Below are 22236 nucleotides of genomic sequence, written 5' to 3'. Positions count from 1 at the left end.
ATCTCACGGCATCTCTGTCTCTCTCTTCTAGGGATATCTGCAGGAAAGCCTTCTTGATGTCTGCCATGAATGCGATCTCATGTAGTATAAACTCACGTTCAGGTTTGGTCCTGTGAGTAGACAGTCATTGAGGAATTGTACTGCATGGTGAGGTAAGTAGTATTTCACATTGTCTGCGCTTGATGCGTTGTCTTTCGGCACGTCCTCTGCCATATCCTGTTATTACTTCGTTGTATCTGCTGTGCAACGTCCCATCCTTCTTCAGTCTTCAGATCATTAAACTGTTTCTTGGCAATTCTATAGTTGCCTTTGAGTTCTGGCATTTCTCAGTTCCATGGCAACTCCACGTGGTATCGTCCATCTTTGAAGGTTGTTGTTCTCTCGAACCTCTGTAGAGCCTCGTTTTCCTCTGGGTTCTGTGTTTTCTCGCTTGTGATACCCAGAGACTCAAGCTCCCAGAATGCATGCAGTTGTTTGGAGACTAGACACTTTACATGGACACTGGTCCTTGCAGCGACCATCCAAAGGTGCTCTCTAAAGCAAACAGCATCTCTGTCAGTTGCTCCACTCAGCCGGATACTATCTGCCAGTAGTACTCTGTTCCTAAGGACAGAGAGTTCAGGATCATTGTCATCTTCTGGAAAATCTGCGAGCTGCAGTCCCTTTCTATTGAGCTCATGTTGAATCTGCTCGCCTTCATCACAGCTTTGCACACTTGTGGGGTTTCAATTGCCTCTATTTCAATTCTCTGCTGTTTGTCCCAGACATTCTCCAAGATTAATTTTACTGTGTTGCGTTGGGACGTGGAGCCAAACGTGTGAAGAGTGAATGCCTCTTGTCTGGTCGCTTCAGACGCTTCACAAGGGTTTTTATGTACAAAGCTTCTCTAACTGCCTTCATCTAGTAAGCAACAAGCTATCTTCCTGCTCGATGGGCCTTCTACCCATGCCTTTGCCATTTGTAGCAACACGCTGTTCTGTCCATCTGGTTTCATCTTCACTGAATGGGGAATAACTGAGGAAATAACAGCATCTGCAGAAACAGTAGGGGGTTGCACCTCATTCCTCTTACCGGTACACACAGCAATGTGATGTCTGCTTCCACATGTTGCACATGACATGTCTTTGACTTTACAGAATTTTGCTATGTGTTTCTGTCCTAAACATACAAAACATCTTCCCATTTTCTTTCTGATTTGTGGTCTGCACTGTCACAGAATAGACAGTTTTGTTCCTTCTGGCTGGCTGTATGCAGTGCCGCAGTAGATGGCATGTTGGGTCTTTTTGTTTTCATTTCATTGGAGGAGCATGACTTGTTCCATGGTTTGCTCTCTTTCTGTTGGTTGCATGATCTTGTCATTTGTAGTGCTCTCTCCCTGCTCTGAACCTCCCTCTGTACGAAACTGACTATCTCAGACACTTTCCATTCCTCATCTACTCCCCTCCGACGACTAATAGTCAAGAGCTATGTATTTTTTTTTTTCACCTTTATTTAACCAGGTAGGATAGTTGAGAACAAGTTCTCATTTGCAACTGCGACCTGGCCAAGATAAAGCATAGCAGTGTGAACAGACAACACAGAGTTACACATGGAGTAAACAATTAACAAGTCAATAACACAGTAGAAAAAAAGGAGAGTCTATATACATTGTGTGCAAAAGGCATGAGGAGGTAGGCGAATAATTACAATTTTGCAGATTAACACTGGAGTGATAAATTATCAGATGGTCATGTACAGGTAGAGATATTGGTGTGCAAAAGAAAAGAAAAGTAAATAAATAAAAACAGTATGGGGATGAGGTAGGTAAAATTGGGTGGGCTATTTACCGATAGACTATGTACAGCTGCAGCGATCGGTTAGCTGCTCAGATAGCAGATGTTTGAAGTTGGTGAGGGAGATAAAAGTCTCCAACTTCAGCGATTTTTGCAATTTTGTCTTCTGGAATCATATGCAGTAAGATTGGGCATAGTAGGCTTCCGTAGGTTTCTGGCACTACAACCAGTGATTCCAAACTTCTAATCTGAATTTCACATTCATCATATAGCTGCGTCAATGCATTTATGTCAGAGGATTTCTTCACAGGAGTGAGATTCAGCAGCTTTTACATGTGAGCACTAATCACAAGATCCTTCCTTTCAAATCTTGTAAAGAGCGATTGCATCATCATAGTTACTGTCTGTTAACATTATTTGAGGTCAGTGGCAGTAACCTCTGGATCACACTAGCACTGAGGCAACCAAAAATGTATTCAGCATATTGATTGACTTGAACATATAGTAAAACAATTTATCTAAAAAAACAGATTTACCCTCATTAATAATACAACAAATACGGAAATGTATTATAATCCACGTAAGAATTCACACGAGACACACTGTGGCCTGCATGTAGCTTAAATAGGCTACTTGAACTGACGCCCAGTGGAGCTGCAGTTTAAGTTATTGTATAGCCTACAAACACCGCTTCCAGCTGGTCCTAGTGGCAATTTTAAATATTCAATATTTATTCAAATCCTCCTGCTGCAGGATTATTTTCCTCCTGCGACAAAATGGGTATTATTAAGATCTGACATCTGTACATGTAAGTCCAGTTGGTTTGTATTCAGGAGATGAACAAAGGTTTGTACTCAGGAGACGGAGGTCTGTACTTCATAAGCCCTCGCGTCATCACACTTATGTCATCCCACGGCCATTGAATCCGCTTCTCTCATCATTTTATTTTGTGTGTTGCAACGCTTCACCGGTTGGTCCGTGCTCCACTGTGCATTCTAAAACGCACGCAAATGTGTGCCAGTATTACTGGGCACAGGAGGGCATTCTCCTGTCTTCTGTTTTGTTTGGAATTAGGCCTATGTGATGCTAATTAATGAATATGTTGTTGAAACCGTTTATATGTTTAAAGAGTGTTTACCCAGCCTGCTTTAGACATGGTTATGATTCCCGAAAGTGTTTTGCTTATATTTTAAATGTGAGTAATTAGATCCTTGCTATATTGTGGGCCATTTTGGAATGCTCTAAGGTGTTTACGTGGCCATGGGGGAGGTCAATATATAATGGTGTGACAAGTGTTTGATTTTGCCATTCACAGAATTGCACATGTAGAGGGAGGTCAGAGCCTAGTAGACTCCACCTGTGCCTAGTGAGTTATATAATGCCTGCTTAGTCCGAGTCCTTTCGTTTTCTTTCATTGCCTTTTTGAAAATGTTTCTTATTTTGTATTACTATCATTTAACTTTTCCTCCTGCTAATGTTGAACAGTGGGCACCTACTGCATATTGTTGTAGAGAATTTGGGGACTCGAACCCGGGCCCAGCGACTGTCAAACCAATTCCAAAAACACATTGTGTGAGTCTATCCCAGACACTGTAATTGCAGTTGTGTTAAGGTCGCTACATTACCGCCTTCCTTTGGGAGAGCATGCCCCCACACTCTATACCAAGCTGACGTGTACACGCCTCTCCGATGGTCTCACAGGCGACATCTCACTTCTGTCACGAATGTAGCAAATTCGGTGGGGGTAGTCCCGATCGGGTTACGAACCCGGGTCCGGCGACTGTCAAGCCAACACCTTAATTCGATACGCAAATATGTTAGAACCCCTTGATGGCATTGCTAGGTGTTGATTACATTTCACTACAATATACTATATAGTGTTACTCTTTACTATGGTGAAGTTTGGTCTCATCGTCCTAAGGCTTCACGCTTCATTCTGTTTCTGCAGATCATCACATATTTGATGTGCGTTGCGATGGCTTTATTCAGTGGTTAAAGGGGAGCATGCCTTTCAAGTGATCCGCTCCATAAAACTCCTTGAAGGGTGTTTGCTGATTTTCTTTTCCCTAAATATAATTCATTCCAAGAACCTGCGTGCAAAAGCTGCTTGCACTCCTGTCTCCTTGGCACGCTTTTGCGTGAGGTGCAAAATTAGTACCTTTGATCCGGTGTTTCAAGTAGACTTACTAATTCACTACACAATGCGAAACGGCTCACCTCAAAGACAGGTTGGCCAAGGCATGTTGCAGTCATTGCGTTTTTAGTTTCTCTTTTCTTCATTACGGGGAGATTGTGCTTGTAGTCCTTGAGAGATGAGATTTTAACAGCATGCTTTTAGGATGAGTTGAAGAACCCTGACAGAGAGCTGCAACTTTGAATAGACTGCAGTGTAGCCTAAACACTTAGCAGATTTGACTTTCAAGGGCCTAGGGAATGTTTTGAGTGGGAAATTCAGGGTCATTGGAAACTAAATCAATATGTTTGCTGTATGGTAGTCGACCATTTATTTGGGGGTCTTGATGGGTCAGTGAGTATTGTATAGGCCTTTAGTTGGTGGGTGAGGGAATAAGGAAGAGGAAACACTGAGAAATGAATGGCTGAATGTGGTCTGTTATGATTGAATGTGGTGTGCTATTGGTTGAAACTAGCTGTCTCCAAAAACACATTGTGTGAGTCCATCCCAGACGGACACAGTAATGGCAATTTCGCACCATACTGGTAACAATATACACTTATGACCCAATTGTTCTCCATGCCGTTCATCTCCTATTTCTTGCCTTCTGTCTCTCCTCTTCCAGTGGCTGGTAGTGTGTTTGGGCGCCAAGGAGACTCGGGGTCAGAGGGTGATGATGAGACCCAGCTGAAGTTCTACACAGAGCAGCACAGAGGCCGCCGGCGCAGCAGAGGTGAGACTAGAGAAGTTGTGTGTGTGGTTGTGTGTGCGCGCATGCGTGTAGAACATGGGGATGTGCCAAACTTACTCCTCCTTAAGTGTCCCGCTTGCGTCACCTCACAAGCTAGCTTTTGAGGTGACGCGATCGGCTAAGACGCTTGAGGAGGGTGGTCACGTGTGTTTGTGAGGCAGAGGTCTCGAGTTTGCGCCAAGTAATGATCGAATTGGGAGGAAGTGGTACTCGCTAAGCAAGACTCGTGTGTGTGTGTGTGTGTGTGTGTGTGTGTGTGTGTGTGTGTGTGTGTGTGTGTGTGTGTGTGTGTGTGTGTGTGTGTGTGTGTGTGTGTGTGTGCGTGCATGCGTGCGTGCGTGCGTGCGTGCGTGTGTGTGTACGTGTGTGCATGCGTGCGTCATTGTCCATATACAGTATGTGTGTGGAAAGAGGAAACTACGGCTAGAATTTAATCTAAGTGGATTTCAAGGGCAATTTCCCATTTTCGTCAATGTGATTTCTTAAGTGTGTTTACACAGAAGTTTGCTCTCAATAGAAATGTGCCTGCTGACCTTCTCAGTACTGACTGCAAACTTTGTTGGGAAGCTTGATGACTTGAAAAATCCAGTATCAACTCCCTCCGCCCAGCCCTGGGACATGCTGCTATGCAAATTCGTTTTCCAAATTCAACCAGATTTCAACCCCCATTTGTTCATTCTCTATCACTGACAGAACCAAAGCTTTGATAGACAAGTCTGTGAATTGAAATTTCACTGAACCAGCCAAAGCCGTTGAACGAGTAAAATCCTACCACCAGAGAATATTGAATGGGTGAAATCCTACCACCAGAGAATATTTCACCATTGGGTCTACTGTAAAAACACAACAACTTAGTTATGGAAAAAATAACAGTGTAACTGAATATCCAACTCTGAAAATATGGCTTATGGCTACATTTACTGTTTTGACAGTGGTGGTGTTTAAAAAAAAAGCAATGTAACTGTATGGGGAGCATGGGAGGGACTGAGCCGACTGAAGTAAGAATAGATATCTTTGGGTTTGTGAGTGGAGCTGGAAGCAGGGAAGACATTGGCATCCCCAGAGTGGTGTTAGAAGGCTTTATAGCACCATCATGACACTCAGCAGATACATGAGCTGAGGAAAATGGAGTCTGAATGATAAGCAAGCTGAATCAAATGCCTTAATGGATGCCATGATTTAGTCTGCATAGCCAAACTGCCATTTGATAGTGTGTGTGTGTGTGTGTGTGTGTGTGTGTGTGTGTGTGTGTGTGTGTGTGTGTGTGTGTGTGTGTGTGTGTGTGTGTGTGTGTGTGTATGTGTGTGTGTGTGTGTGTGTGTGTGTGTGTGTGTGTGTGTGTGTGTGTGTGTGTGTGTGTGTGTGTGTGTGTGTGTGTGTGTGTGTGGCCTTGGATGTCCTTGTGAATGTGCCTTTCTTGTATGTTTGTGAGCGCGTCCCTGTGCATTATTACATTCACTTTTGCATAATATGCATGTTTATTTGTGTTTTTGTGTTTATGATTGGGTATGTTATATGGGTGTATTATGCCAGTAAGCTTATCTTAGCTGTTGGCTGTACTGCAGACTTCTCTATAAAAAAGGACACTGTTAACATGCATTAGCTGGAGACCGTGGGCGCACAAGTGTGAAGGGTGCTAGTATGAGCCTGTGATTGAGTGTGCTAGAAATTCAGAATGTGTGTACCAAATGTACTTGTGCTTTGAGTATAATGTTGTTTTGTTTGCAGTTGGCATGTGCTAGTGTGTTTGTGTGGTTGCCCTTATGCCGTTTGTGTGTGTGTGAATGAATGTGTATTTAAGTGTGTGAGTGTCCGTATACATGTGCCAACCTATCATCCCCTGTGTTGATGTGTGGTCGTGTGTGTGCATCTGTTAGTGTTATCTGTAGGCTTTTACAGTAATTGAGGGCCCCCTCACAGACCTAATCATTCCCGAGTGTTCACACAGATGGGATTAGTTGCTTGGGAGCTGTTGTCATAGACACCCACTGCTCCAGTCCAGCCAAAATGGCAGGGTCATTAGATAAATCCAGGTGATTGGAGTGTCTCTTAATTTCTCCTTCTCTCTCTCTCTCTCTCTCTCTCTCTCTCTCTCTCTCTCTCTCTCTCTCTCTCTCTCTCTCTCTCTCTCTCTCTCTCTCTCATCCTCTCTCTCCCATCCTCTCTCACCCTCGTTTATGTTTGTTCCCACCCACACACACACACAGTGGGCATTACCATTCGTCCACCCAGGTGGTTGGAGTGTCTTGTCTGTTTATCAGTCGCAGTCTAAGAGCCTCGCAGGATCAGAAGTACGGAAATGCTCATTAGTTAAACATGTTTCCTATGCATTTTTTTTAAGCTCCATCACTTCCATATAGCAACCATTCCCACATTTGCTGGAAATAGCAGCTATTGGAATGTAACACCAGCACAGTATGAGCCATATGTGTAAGGTTGGTTTCAGAACATGTCTGATTCCAGAGGTTAAAGTGAGGTATAGCTCAAGGTGAGATGCTTTGACTAGAAGGAAAAGTTAAGTTGTATCATTACACGTCATCCAGAAGCAAATAGCAGGCTGTCCATTGACCCTCAATAACGGCTCTGCCCTCACCTTGGTGACTGGTAAGCTGGCACTTGATATGACACCTGCGTGCTGCTGCATGATGAATTCCACTCTATGGGAGATAATGAGCTCATTTCAGCTCTCTTTCCCCCCAATGTGGAGAGAAGCCCACAGACACCCTAAGGGCATCCAAAACAACCCATCTATAACGCTGTCAGAGACGATGGTGTCATTTATCAGCAACACTAGATGTTGTACTGGTGGAAAGAGGCTGGGCCTTCTTAACATCTTTTATCATGACGATTAATTGCGTCTGCTGGACTACAGCCCTTGTGCTGTTCATAAATCAGTTTAGAAAGAACCCTGGATGGTTCCGAGCTCACCACCAAAACTCCAATCAAAACACAACAACTCCCCCTACATCTAAAGGAGCCGGAGGCTAACTGGAGTGTATGTGGTGTTTTTAGCTAGTTTGTTTTTCATGAAAAGTGAATGTTTGGTGGTAAGAACAATGTGTTTGAAATGAAACTGTTTGACAGTTTTTGGACCACCAAAAGTAGTTTTGACATGGTGCTGATCCATTTCAGATTAAATAGACATTTTCAGAAAATAGTTCATATTCCTGTTTATTCTTGTTTTTGAATCCATTTCTGTTTTGTGTCCTAACAGCTTAAGTCATAATTTGCATGTGTTTTCTCTGCACCTTCCCTGAGTTTTGATGTGAGACCTAACTCCTGTCTCCCCCTCCCTCAGGTTGTCCACACAGCCCGATGAACAAGGCCACTCTGACGTTGATCACCATCAGTACGTGTGTCCTGGCTGTGGTTTACGGCACGCAGCTCTCCTGCTCTCTCACCGTCAAGGTTACGCTCCACGTGCCCGAACACTTTGTTGCCGACGGTTAGTATCCCCCATAAACTTCCTCATCTAACTACTCTAACTACGCTCTCTCTCTCTCTTTCTCTGGCAGAGACTCTCTCTCTCCCACAGTATACTGTAGTATTTGCAGTTAACTATAGTATAAATACTGTAGTAAAATAACTAGTGTATAGTGTATAGTAAATACTTTAGTGTTTTTGCATAATGTTGTATACTGTAGTATTTACTGTAGTGTTTTTGCTGACATTACTGTAGTATTTACAATGTTATTGGTTTTATTATGTTTGACATATAAGTGGAGTCTTTCTCCTTGAGGAAACCTACTGGAGAAATACTAAAAAAGAAAATGTTCTATAACTTGTACATAGGACTGGGTTCTGAAAGGATTGTTCAGCACTTCTGCTCTTTTCTATAACCTGTAGAGAACACATTATATGGTCTATACTTGGCATGTAGGTTTCTCACTTATGAGTGGCACAAATTGGTATATAGGGGAGGGGAATGGGCAGGGTATACGCAAATTAAATGCTGTAGTATTTACTATCGTTAACGGGTGTAATGTTTTTGCGGACTAGTGTTTTTGCAGACATGACTAGTATTTACTACAGTGTTTTTTTAAAGGAAGTATTTACTATAGTATTCTACAGTATACTACAACATTCTATAGTAAGTACTACACATAATTGAGAGATAGTACATTAATCCTTGTTAATTAGGCTGGAACAAACAATACAGTCATAATTGCTATGCATTTCTATGGATCACTGTTAGATAAACATGCACACACTGTCAAACCTGCATCAGGGGACAAGCCACATGCATCCTGACAGAATAGGCCAATGTAGTAGATAATTACTCCAGTTTCCAGAGTATTTACACTTCCATCCTGACTGAGAGGTTTTCGGACATGGGAGGTCCATGGGTATAGGTCTGGAGTTGGCAAGATACCAGGACTCCCCATTCCTCGCCGTAAGCTAAAAGGCCAGGGGAGAGAGGGGGAGGGATGGATGGAAGGAGGAGAGTGATTATGAAGAGCCCAAGCAATTTAATTAGCCACTCGCTTATCTTCTAAAGCTTTGCGTCCAACACATCAGCAGAACAGAACAGGTAGTCTGGTCACCGATGCCTCAGTTCCCCAGACTAAGGTTGATATTATTTTGGTGAAGTGCTGTCCTGGCCTTAACCAGGAGAGCACATTTTTTAGCTCTTGGTGGACGCTGGGAGCATTTGTAGTTAAGATAGCACACGCACGGCCACCATTTAAATGGCAGCAAATGGGGGGCAGAAATATCCCTCATCATCCGCCCGTGGCAAACTGGTGCTAACTCAGTCAGATTGGGGGATATTATCAGGGAGCTGAGTGGGCTCAGGAGTGTAAATACCCAACAAATGCAGAGCAGAGACCCCACCAACAGATATAAGCGGGGATGGTTTCAATCTTTTTTAGATTTTTTGGGTTGATATGATGTGGAAACAATGTTGATTCAACCAGTTTTTGCAGAGTGGGTTGTGACTTTCTCTTTTGCTCCTCCCCTCTCTCTGTCTCTCTCTCTCTCTCTCTCTGTCTCTCTCTCTGTCTCTCTCTCTGTCTCTCTCTCTCTCTCTCTCTCTCTCTCTCTGTCTCACTTTCTCCTGTCTTGAGAACGCAAACAGACACACGAACACACTACATACATGTATAGTGCTAGTTATTTGAATCTATATCCTTGAAGACGGTAGAAATGTAATCTCTTCACTGCTCCCCCTGGAGAAAATAATCAATAGCATCAATTAAGAACAATCCGTTTAGTGATTGGAGTTTAACGATTGTGGTAGGAATGGCACGGCTGAATAGTAAATCAGGGATTGAATCACTCAGCACCCGATTACACTGTTCCCTGGGCTGATTGTTGAACCCATAGAATTAGGAATTAGAAGACTAGAATGGACATGAATATTTTAGGTTGGCAATCATTCTAATACACCATTTCTGATATATCACATGCCTTTGTTTTATTTTCCTGCATAAGTAAAAACAGCATTATGCCTCTTCTGCCATTCATTCCAATTAGACTGGTTTGGATTTTTTTTCCCTGACCAATATGGCTGCCATTTTCACCCCATTCTGGAAATTTGAGGGTTTATGACATAGCCCCTATAGTAATTTAATAGGATCTCTATGGGTGAACCACTGACTGGCCTATCACTTCACATCACCTGAGTTCAAAGTGGAAGTGGCATCAATACCTGCTAATTGTGCTGTAGATAATATTTTTATTGAACTGTATCCTCATAATATTGATATTTTATAAGGTGTTCATTATTTTCACATTTTAACTAATGAGTCATTGAACATGTTTGAATATCCAGTTCTATGTCCTATCGAGCTCGTAAGAAGAGAATAGCCAGGTTGTTGGCAATAGAAAGATCTTCACTCCAATAAACATGGATATGTTACACTGAGCGTTGAATGATGGATGATCCTGTAGTACTTAAAACTACATCAGTATGATCTGCTGAGAGAAATGTGATGAGTAAAGGTGTGTTCTGTTCTCTTTTGGTTCCAGGAAGTAGTTTTGTGGTGAGCATGGGCAGTTTCCTGGACGTGTCTAACTGGCTGAACCCTGCCAAGCTGATCCTATATTACCAGACCAACTCCTCCACCCAGTGGGTCAGAGATTACTGTGGCCAGAGGACCACCGAGCCCTGTGAACAGCTGTGTGACCCAGAGACGGGTTAGTGACGCAAACACACACATGTGCATACAGAGGCACACACACACACTTGTTATATTATCCTCATGGGGACCTAAAATGTATTTCCATTCAAAGTCCTATTTTCCCTAAACCTATCCTTGATCCTAACCCCTAATCCTAAACCTAATGCCTAACCCTAAACCTAACCCCTAACAATAACCATAATTGTAACCCTAAACCTAACCCCTAAGCATAAAATAGCCTTTGTCCTCATGGGGACATGGGACATTTTCCTTGTTTTACTATCCTTGTGGGGAAATTTGGGGATTTCAGGTCCCCACGAGAATAGAAAAACAACCACACACACACACACACACACACACACACACACACACACACACACACACACACACACACACGCACACACACACACACACACACACACACATCTGGCTGAGGTTTAGCCGCTGATGGGATCTCTACGGCAAATAAATTTATTTGCTCTTGACCTTCAGTGCTAATCTCAGGCTCTGGGTCTCATTCAACCCCCGCCAGCTCCGGTTAGGAGTCAAACAGATAAGAGTGGCCAATGTCACAGAGTACTGTGTGGAGAATATTACCCTCCTCTCCCCACCACATCCTCTCAATGTGCTTTTAGCACAGCGCTGGGCCCAGAGTGCTGACATTTAGACTTGCTGTCTGATAGCTTTGATACTTCCCTATCGCAGGCCCCTTTCTTTTCACACCAACACTGAAGTCTATAAGGAGCCACCTGAGACCCTAAATGGTGTTGTCTGATGTGAATTATTAGGAGTGATGATGAATTAGCGCTTTGGCTAAGTAAACAGTAAATGTTAGCATCATAAAAGGGAAGGAGAGGCACGGGTTTCTGCTGCATTTGCGTAAACCCTGGAACTCTGCTGAAACCTATAGAATAGGGCTCTCTGATTCTGTATCAGGGATATCAGGGGAATATTTGGGGGGTCTAGGAGGGCAAGTGGTCTCTTGAAAGATGGCAGGGTCTCAAGAATGATTCTGATAGTTTGAGGCTAGATGGGAATGGGGATGTCATTATGGTAGGCTGAAGTTCCTGTTTGATTATAGGGCCAATAGTTTTTCCTGGCATCAGGAGAAACAGGGTCTTAGTATATACTTGACTATTACTTGACTATAAATATAACTTGGTTATTAACTATATATCTGGCTCCATATGAACACGTGTCTTTCAACTTTACGCTCCGTTGTGTGTTTAAACTCTTTGACACCTCCACAGTCCAAACGATCACTTGCCGTGTTTCCATGGATAACACACACATTTTGCATAACCACTCCATCACTCACGCTCGCAGGCAGTCACACATGGGCCAGACGCCTGGCCAACTTTTGTAGGATTTTAATTTGAACAATGGCTCTCCCTTATTAAATCAGTCAACATGGGCCACTATAGTCCAACCTAATGGCTCATTCTCCGGTATTTATGGGCTTTAATCACCATGGCCAACAAAGAGGTAGAAGACTCCTTGCTAATGACCATTAGACTCAATGGGTTGGAGCGCTATCAAAGTCCTATCCCTCGCTACTTAGAGTCATGGTACAGAATCAACGATTCACCAGATGTGTTGATTCGCTCCTCAATTTTTCTTTTTCAATTACCCCCACTTAATGACTGGTGTGCATTGAAGGGCGGTTTTCATGCAAATGTGAAGTGTCACTTTAGTTTTTAATCGGGTTCTCACAGAGTAAGCAGAAAGAGGCTTTGCTTTGCCCAAGAAACTCAGCCGTGAGAGAAATACTCTCGCCGGGGTGGAGAACCATCACTTCAGAACCATCACTTTGTGTTATAATCATCAATCTGGATTCTCTGTCTCATAAAGGAAGTTGTCTGATATGAAAGTAAGGAGGAAATGTTTCACCGCAGGCCTGTGGAGTCCTGGGTAAGAGAACTAACCGGACACGTAAAGGGACTATAATGGGACGTTTGTAACAGTTTCTGTCAACACCTGTTCAATCAGGGGTCAGTATATAGGATATTGTTGTTTGAACAATAAGTAAAACATATTGTTCTGTTCCACACAGTTGTTTATTTGAACCCACAAGAAATCCACAACACAAAAACAGTTTAGCACTAAGTTTTCATTTGGCTTATCCTCAAATGAATGATTTGATGTGGACCCAGTCCCAAAAACCTACAGACAACACAGTGAAAGCACAGATGGCAGAACGTGTCTGGTCCCCTGGGTGGGATACTTCCCCCTGTCCTACTGTAGTAGAGCCAGTCTAAGTTTATTAACATGGATTACATGCTGTAATGTATGTGCAATTTATATCACCCCAGACAAGGGCATGTTGAGGGCTGATGCATAATGGAATACAGTAGGAGGCCACTCAACACATCACACATAAACTACTACTGATGTACTTGGCACTGGCAGCATTCTCTGTCTGTTTCATGGCGAGGAAGGTAAATCAAACAGTACCTAGACAACTATTCTGCTAAATTGGGAAACATTGATGTATTTGAAAGGTAAGCTATTTTAGACAATACAGCTATTACTTTTTCAGAGAATCCTAAGTACTGTTTATAATGTTCTTGGCGGGCTCTTTCCTTGTGCTGCCACTAATAATGTGGGTATGCCATGTTAGCTTAGACATTCAACCTACCAAAATGAGCATGCTTCTCAGCAGATCTATTTGTCTCCTCTATGTCCTATACATTTTTCAAGGCCATGTTTTCAGTATATGGACAGTTATACGGCACATATCATTCTTCCTACCCCCTTCTCTCTCTCTCTCTCTCTCTCTTTCTCTCTCTCTTTCTCTCTCCAAATTAAAAAGATTGTTTGAGTCAGTAATTGGCAACAAATGTACTGTGTCTCTTTGGAGGCTTCTCATCTCTTCTCAGACAGGGAAATTAAAGTAATTCCTCAAAAGAGCACATTCTCATGTTTTCATCTGTCTTCCAGCACACAAGTGGACCCAGTAGAGAGGAGATGGAGACACACTATCTTTATGCTGTTTTCTTCTCAGTGGGTCTTTGTTCCGTTTGCCTAGAGCCCGTATGGTGTTTTGTGTTTCTGTGAAAAGCGTGATTGTGGTACAGCGAATGAAAGGGAGAAAATGGAGATGGGGAAAAAGAGCAGGGCTGTTTCGACATAATTGAAATGATAGCTTTCAGCGAGCTAGCCCTCTTTTCCTTACACTAGCAGCTGAGCATGTGTGAGAGAACTCTTAGAGGAATATACACTGAGTATACCAAACATTAAAAACACCTTCCTAATATTGAGTTCACACTTTTTACCCTCAGAAAATCCTCAATTCGTCGGGGCATGTACTCTACAAAGTGTTGAAAGCGTTCCACAGGGATGCTGGCCAATGTTGAATCCAGTGCTTCCCACATTTGTGTCAAGTTGGCTGGAAGTCCTTTGGGTGGTGGACCATTCTTGATCATTCATATTGGAAACTGTTGAGTGTGAAAAACCCAGCAGCATTGCAGTTCTTGGCACAAACCGGTACACCTGGCACCTGGCACCTACTACCCTGTTCAAAGGCACTTAAATATTTTCTTACCCAAATTGCACACATACACAATCCATGTCTCAATTGTCTCAAGGCTTAAAAATCATTATTTAACCTGTATCCTCCCCTTCATCTACACTGATTGAAGTGGATTTAACAAGTGACATCAATAAGGGATCATAGCGTTCACCTGGATTCTCCTGGTCAGTCTATGTCATGGTAAGAGCAGGTGTTCTGAATGTTCAGAATACTGAAGTACAGCTTTGTTGAAGTGATGTACATGTATATTTAACTCTCTTGTAGTTACTGAATGTGAAAATGTATTTCAGGGGTAGATTTGTGAGATTTTGTGAGACTTTGCTTTTGATATGGTCCTCTGTCACTAGAATTGCTTATTGTTGAGCTTTTTCTCTCTTAATTCATAATATTTCAACTTTATAAAGCTGAATCAATTTGCATTCATATCTATGCAGTGACGCTTTGGTAAACAATATGAGCGGTTTATCTATAGAAGTTTATTTTTATTACAAATCAGCTGCTTCCAAAATATGCTCCAGATGATGTGTGAATGGACCAGTTGTTATGTGGGTTTACTAGCAGATCCTGTCTCTTCAACGTTTCCTAGCTAAACACCTGCCTTTATCCATCCACCACTCCTTCCAAAACTTACAAATGCACACTACACAGGTCCCCTAAACCCTAGCCCCGACATCATCTGCGCTCACTCATTCCAACTTGCCTTTACTGGCTCACAATAAGGCCTGGGAAACAATCGGTGCAATGTGCAGTTTTGTAAACGAACCACTGCTGGAGAATGAGGAGCGTCTGATAAGCTGTCATTGAAAAAAAGGCGGCGGCAAGGGGATCTAAATTCATTTCCTGGCCCTGTGAACTTGCCTCTGCACCGAATGAAAGTCAAATGCCTGAGAAGGAGATAAAGCCCGAAGACTTTCAAGAAAGCAAACACCTGATAACACATCTATTATGAAAATACTACGCAAAGGCATTATCTGAGGCGGGGGTCCTGAACGCATGCCTCAAAGCAAGATAACATATTTGTGGTGATGAGGCTTCAATAGAACCCCGATAACAGAGAGGGACGTTCTTTTGGAGATGTTGTATTAATAACAGATGAGATTTTAGTTCCCCCTCCTTTTAACATAGTGATGTGTAAGTCTAAAGTTGTTGTTGGGGAATCAGAATTGAATGGGAGAATGTATCAGATCAATCAACAAACAATTAAATTCCTTTCAAAATACTTTATTTACCCAATAAAGGGTGCAAGTTGTACATACAAGCACACTCCTATACTCCTATAAGAACACACATTTCACTTTACATCCCCTCTGTGTTGTATCACCAGTTGGCCAGCTGCAGTCATTTTACTCAGCTACCTCAAACACTGTCTCTGTGTCACTCCACCATCCCTTAATGCCACCCAGTCTACCATCACTGTCATTACCACACCATTGTGTCATCCTGGCTTGATAAACAATCTCCTGGCCTCTTCCTCTCTGCCTTAACTATCATCCTCATCTCATGTGAGGTGTCACAGTGGAAGTCATTGGCTGAATGACATGGCTCCACTGGCCCTGTGTATACGGATGTCTCCTTCTGCCTCAGTGGCGTGTGAATGGGTTTGGTCCAGGGCCAGCTCAATCACACACACGCACAGGCACCTGGACACACACAAAGGCATACACGCACCCACCCACACGCTCAAACACACAAACACACACACACACACACTCTAGATGAATCCCTCCGGCTTATCAGTAATGCCACACCACCTGCTCCTCCATCCATCGGCCCCATTAGCACATCTCAGCACGGGGAGGATACATGTGAAATAGCATCACCTCTCTCGTTCAGGATTTCATGAAAGCCCAAGCCCAACCTCCCTTCTTTCCCTCCCTTCATTTTCTCTACCAACAAATATTCAGAGATAACTACCACAACTAATAGGTGCTGAAATGGCTAGGTCGTTTTGGAACGATCCGTCTTTATCAGCCCTATTTATCCAGTCCACCACCCCACACTCCCAATAGCTGATGTTGAGGATGAATCTCCTCAAGGTCCAGACACAGAATTTCTTCCCCCTGGAATGGTTGTAATGGTGGAAATATGCATCGGGACAACAATATCTCTTTCCTGTGTCCATGCTGTGAACCTTGAAATGTGAAAATGGTCCACATGGCCTGTGCAAGATAGGGAAAGTGTTCTAATGAAACGTGTCATTAGTCACTTCAGGTTGGCTGCAGGGAAAGAGAAGGAGGGAGATGATCAGTTACTGGTCTCCAAATTTAGTCAGCTGGTGATTGTCAAGCAAATAACTGTCGGTCTCACAGTAATTGACCGTTAATTAACAAACACATTTAGCATCTCCTGGATTACACACGTAGCCTACAGGCCATTTTAACAAGTCTAAAAGTCTACACCTTCACAATAAATCCATGATTTATTTTAGACTGGTCTAAAGAGGCATGATATGAAGAAAATGTAGTCTATTTCAGAAGAAAATAGTAGCATTCTCTGAGTTGTCCTTATGTTAGGTACGGATGTGGCTATGCCAAATGGCTGTAGGCTACACTAGTTCCTTTAGCCTACAGGATCTGCTTAGTATTCCATGGCATTATTTAGTATTATTTTATAGTATGAATAATACAATTGAACAAAGTACAAAAGTCAACCTATTCTGTTCTGTGAGATAGATACCAAATGAATACACCCACTCAACAACAGAAAAATGATGCAATGTGGCTGACCCAACAGATCAAAACGTTTCGCTTAAAATGTTGATACACTTTTAGGCTATTTCTTCACATTATAAGCACAGCAATGTGCACATGGTAGTAGGCGTGAATGTTCCATTAGCAGAAAATACCATTATTATCAAAAGTGACAACAAATGCAATTATGCATTTAATGCTTTTATTATAAAGGTGCATTTTTATCTGGGAAATGATCTTCCCCAAACTTGAAACTCACACGCTGCTTATGTATACCACTTAGGCTCTACACCCCTTCTAAAGCGGATTAATGTGCTTCATTTTAAGAAGTTATTTGGCCACTTTAGTTGTGATACAAACCTTATTAAAACATATAGGCCTATGGGCTAGGCTACACGAGGTGTGTGACTATGATTTATTTTTAAGTTGCAAAAAAAAGGCATTGTTTCTTAATGCTAGGCATCATTCACAAGTCATAATATATAATTCACAGGTGATAGGCTAGAATTGTCACCCATCAGACCATTCTTGATTTAATCTTGTCTTTACATATACTAAATAATATGTGTGACATTTATTTTGATTTATAATGGACCATTATCATGCACCTGTATCGAAACAGGGGCAGAGGAAAAAACGAATTTAATCTGTGCACTTAAATAGTGAATGGAGGACGCTTTTCCCCATGGTTTATTGTCATGCCAGCCAGGTAGGCTATACTCCTATTGTAAAGATAAGCAATGTGTTTAATATTAGGAAAGTAGAGAAATAAATATAGTAGGCATAGCCTATAGAAAGCTGAAGGGATAGTCTTATTTTTTAATAGAGGCCATCACTTGCATAGCCTATAGAAATATTGCGCAACATGAGCTCATGGGCACTCATGAAGTGTTTGATTCGATTTTCAAATGTGTTTGCATTGATGTCAGAGTGATTAGAGGGACAATAGAGTGCTGAGTACCAGGCAGTTAGCAGGTTTGGTAGGCTATTAATGACCATCAGCAGTATCAGAGCTTGGAGAAGCCTAATTACCGTGACTAAATGGTCACGTGAAATTTAACTGACTTCATGACTCATGACCCCTGGTGTGGCGGTAATATGGTTACCGCAACAGCCCTAGTCTCCAGTTAACGCTCACTCTACTGTTTTTCAGTTTGGCTTTCATTTAGAAAACAAGAAATGTGCTGATGAGGGATTCTGGTTGCCAAAAGCATTTATGAAAGAGTTTGTTGTGAAGATTTTAGAGATGAGATGAGCGATTGAGAAATGCATGTGCATGTGTGTGAGAGAAAGAAGGCGAGAGATAGCGATAGATCCAGAAAGAGAGAGAGAGAGAGCGGAAGATGCAGGAGAGAAGTACAAGTTAGCATTGGCTTGCGACACAGAGACATAACAATGTTATTCACAAGTTCATCTGACTCTGGGGAAGTCCTGAAGTACCCCTTTAAATAAGGGTACAAAATAATATTGAAGTGATTTCCTGACCTTTCAATTATCTCTTTTAGACATAGGACAGACACTTTAAAACATACTTTGTTTTGATTTAGTAAGTCAAAATTTAATGTTTCATCAACTAATACAATTTTTTATACCTACAGGGGTCTTAAAATGTAAAATCAAATAGCTATATTATCCTTGGTATTAACAACTTTAAAATATTCCATATGTCAGCTTAGTAGAAACCCAGCCTTGGTACTTTAGACTCTATAATTGCCTTACATTTGTGAAATTCCTGAAGTAATTGCTCTGAATTATCATCCCTCAACATATTACCTTTTTTTGACGACAACATTTAGTTTTGTTTTGCCATTTTTTGTTGGGGTGGTTACAGGTACAATATTCATATTAGTTAAAAAAAAATCTAGCTTAGCTTCTGACTAAAGAAGGATAAAATGTTCCTTTATGAGCAAAGGAAGCTCTCACCTCCGACATCAAGGCCTTTCAATTTGCCACTGCCATTCAGCAGGTAGCTAGCAACACAAGAAATTGGTTCACATTCTCACATCATTAAGGCAGTAGCTGTTCCCTGCTAGCCAAGGTGCTTGTGCCTGAATCCGTTATGTCCCCGGCTCATAAACTCACTTAATGAATTATTAAGAACTTGGTGATAAAATGTGAATGGTTTTTCATGACTCCTGCTAATATATTTATTTCAGTGTTATAACCCCATGAGGGACCATGGGCCAGTCAACAGGAGGGTTATTCTGTGCAATGCTAATGTTATGGCCGACTTTTACCGCCAATGACAATGCATTTTTATAGGTTTTTCACGCTAGTGGCGCATATGGAGCTATCCACAACTGTGCACAAATCTCCATAATCGTAGTTTGACCATATGAAATCATTGACTGGCTAACAAAACTCCTTGCTCCAGACAAAACGCTACGCCATGCCCACAGACGTTCCCTCTCCGCAGTGAGTTTGGATCTGAGTCCCTCCCGAAGATTTCTAGAATGGAAACCCATTCTAGAGCGTCTGATTGGTCTCAGAATCTGATGGGTTGGGCCAGAGCCAGAACACATGTGGTTAAAGCGGCGTTTTTGAAATTTGGAATTCAATTAGTACACACATATGTGAAATATATGTACATATGTGAAATAGGACAGCTATAAGCACCCACCAAATTATTATTATATAGATACTGAGAAATAACTGTTTTTTAATTTTGTTTATTGTGTTTTTCACTCTGACTACCATTTGAATATTATCAAATCATATCAAATTATATTTGTCACATGCACCAATTACAACAGACCTTACCGTGAAATGCTTATTTACAAGCTCTTAACCAACAATCAAGTTCAAGAAATAGTTAAGAAAATATTTACAAAAAAACTTTAATGAGTTCAATGAAAAAATGAGTAGTGAACATCCCATATACATTTCAACAAGTAAGAGGTGAGGATGAGAATATCAAAAGTAGGAAGGTATTCTCCCTGAGAAAGAATTGTCTGCAGTTAGATAAACAATGTGATCATCATGTTCCTGTCAGTAAGACTCAAGTGCCCCCAGCGGAGGTCATTTGACAACAGACATTTGTTACCCACTCCCCCAATTCAAATGGTCACATAGGTCCATAGCAAAACACTGTATAGTTCTGTAACAACAGAGTGACATTCAGGAACAAAATGTTCAGCGGTAGACTGGGGCTTTGGTGGATGAGAGGCAGCCTGAACCATAGTGCAGTGATAATGCCTGTATTAGTCCCTCACTCCGCAACTCAAGATGTTCCATAGGCCTATAGAAAACAACTTTTTTCTGTAACATCAGAGGAGTGTTGAGAAACGCAATGTTCTGCAGTAGACTCAGGGCTGGGTTGGGATGAGAGGCAATGTAAATCACAGAGCAGTGATAATGCCTGCATGGCAGAAGACACAGAGGGCGCTTTCCCCCTATTCAGTGTTTGTTTTTTAGATCTTTTTTTTTAACGTTTCATGAATCTGCCGCCTCGAATCTACTGAGAGATCATAAATCAGCTCCCTGAGGCCTGGGTAGAACAGGCCTGGCGCTTCCCCCCGCTATGATTATGTATGGATTAAAAACACGTGAAATGAAAGATGCATCATGTGCCATACTGTACCACCCCCCCCCCCCCCCCGCCTTGGATGCTTTCATCCGAGCAGAGGTGAGAGGGAAAAAGATACAATGAGTATCAAAAGCCGCATTTTACTCTTCTCAATTTTTGTTGACTTTGCATTCATTCTTTATTTTCTTTGTTGTTTTGTAGATACAGTATGTGCAGATTCATAATTCACTTTGCTTTACACCTTTGCTGTTTTAGCGAAGTGTCCTTGCACTGTTTATGTTATGCTATGGAACACTACCTTTTCAGAGCACCACCCCCTTATCCTTGGCATCTATCTTTTCAAAGGCACTGTTGCCACTATGCTCTTGTCATACAGTAGTCTACCATAAAAGCTATGAATTGAATGTTTGCTTTCTGCCATTGAAAATGTTGCAGGTCCAAAGTGAAAAGGAATGTTGGTTTAGTTGATAGAGGGATGGAGCCAAGAGAAAAAAGTCTGTCCATTTCAAGTATACATCACACCAAGACGTACCACAGTCATATGTTATATTGTTGTGATGGTACTTCCTACCGATATATCTACAATTTCATAGGAGTTGCTTACAAAATAGAAGGAGAATACTGTACATGATGGCCCCTGTGGATGTGTGGTGCATCGTAGAGGTAAATACATGCTTTTTCCTCAGAGAATACATCTGATGGGCGTCATTAAGAGAGGACTGGGTGTGAAGTATATGTAGTTAGATGCCAGGTGAGAGAGAGTTCGGGAATGAGTGGTGGTAGAGATGGAGTCAGGGAGAGAACATGAAGGTTTGTTGTAGAGGAGGGTTGTTAAAGATGGAGGGAGTGAAGTAGAGAGTAACTAGATAAGTGTGGTAGATGTGTACAAGGTTGTGGTTAGAGTGCTGTTAGAGGGTAGAGCTTGTTACAGCATTGGGGGATGGAGAGAGTACTGTGAGTCAAGAGTGGAGAGGTTTGATTACATTTTTCTTTTAAATGTGTAACTTTTTGCCCCTTTTTCTCCCCAATTGTGTGATATCCAATTGGTAGTTGCAGACATGTCCCATCGCTGCAAATCCTGAATGGACTCGGGAGAGGCGAAGGTCGAGAGCCATGTATCCTCTGAAACACGACCCTGCCAAGCTGCACTTCTCACTTAAAACGGAAGCCAGATGCACCAGTCCAACTGGTGACCGTGTCAGTGTGCATGCGCCCGGCCTGCCAACGGAGTCGCTAGATCGCGATGGGACAAGGACATCCCGGCCTGCCATACCCTCCCCTAACCCGGACGATGCTGGGCCAATTGTGCACATCCTCATAGGTCTCCCGGTCGCGGCCGGCTGCGACACAGCCCGGGATCGAACCCGGATCTGTAGTGACACCTCAAGCACTGTGATGCAGTGCCTTAGACCGCTGGCCACTAGGAAGCCCCACAGTGTTTTTTTTACCCAGAGTGTTTGGGGTTACGTGTTCATGGTCAGACAGTGTCTAGAATAAAGAGAACGTGAAGTTTATAAGACACCATGGGTGGATCAGAACATGCCAGGGGTAGAGAAGGGGGAGAGTGTTGAAGTTATAGGGGGGCGTATTTACTCCAGTTTAGAGTTCCAGCATGTCTGAGGTGGAGATTGAGGTGAGGCTTGCTATTGTTAGAGAAGAGGCGGGAGGTT

At 42.3% G+C, this 22236-nt stretch overlaps 1 protein-coding gene across 1 annotated transcript in view; it reads left to right on the top strand.

The window, feature by feature from the left end:
• Window positions 1-22236, top strand: part of LOC110523598 (astrotactin-2-like) — a 418825-nt gene that overhangs the window by 175135 nt on the left and 221454 nt on the right. Inside the window, exons 5-7 of the mRNA XM_036977273.2 lie at window positions 4571-4678; window positions 7995-8141; window positions 10667-10834. Of these exons, the coding sequence (XP_036833168.2) occupies window positions 4571-4678; window positions 7995-8141; window positions 10667-10834 (423 nt within the window). The remainder of the gene's footprint in view (window positions 1-4570; window positions 4679-7994; window positions 8142-10666; window positions 10835-22236) is intronic.

This window comes from Oncorhynchus mykiss, chromosome 5 (assembly GCF_057628025.1).
Source record: "Oncorhynchus mykiss isolate SJ-2025 chromosome 5, ASM5762802v1, whole genome shotgun sequence".
Lineage (NCBI taxonomy): Eukaryota > Metazoa > Chordata > Actinopteri > Salmoniformes > Salmonidae > Oncorhynchus > Oncorhynchus mykiss.
Note: the sequence above shows the minus strand (reverse complement) of the source record. Positions and strands in the feature narration are given on the sequence as shown.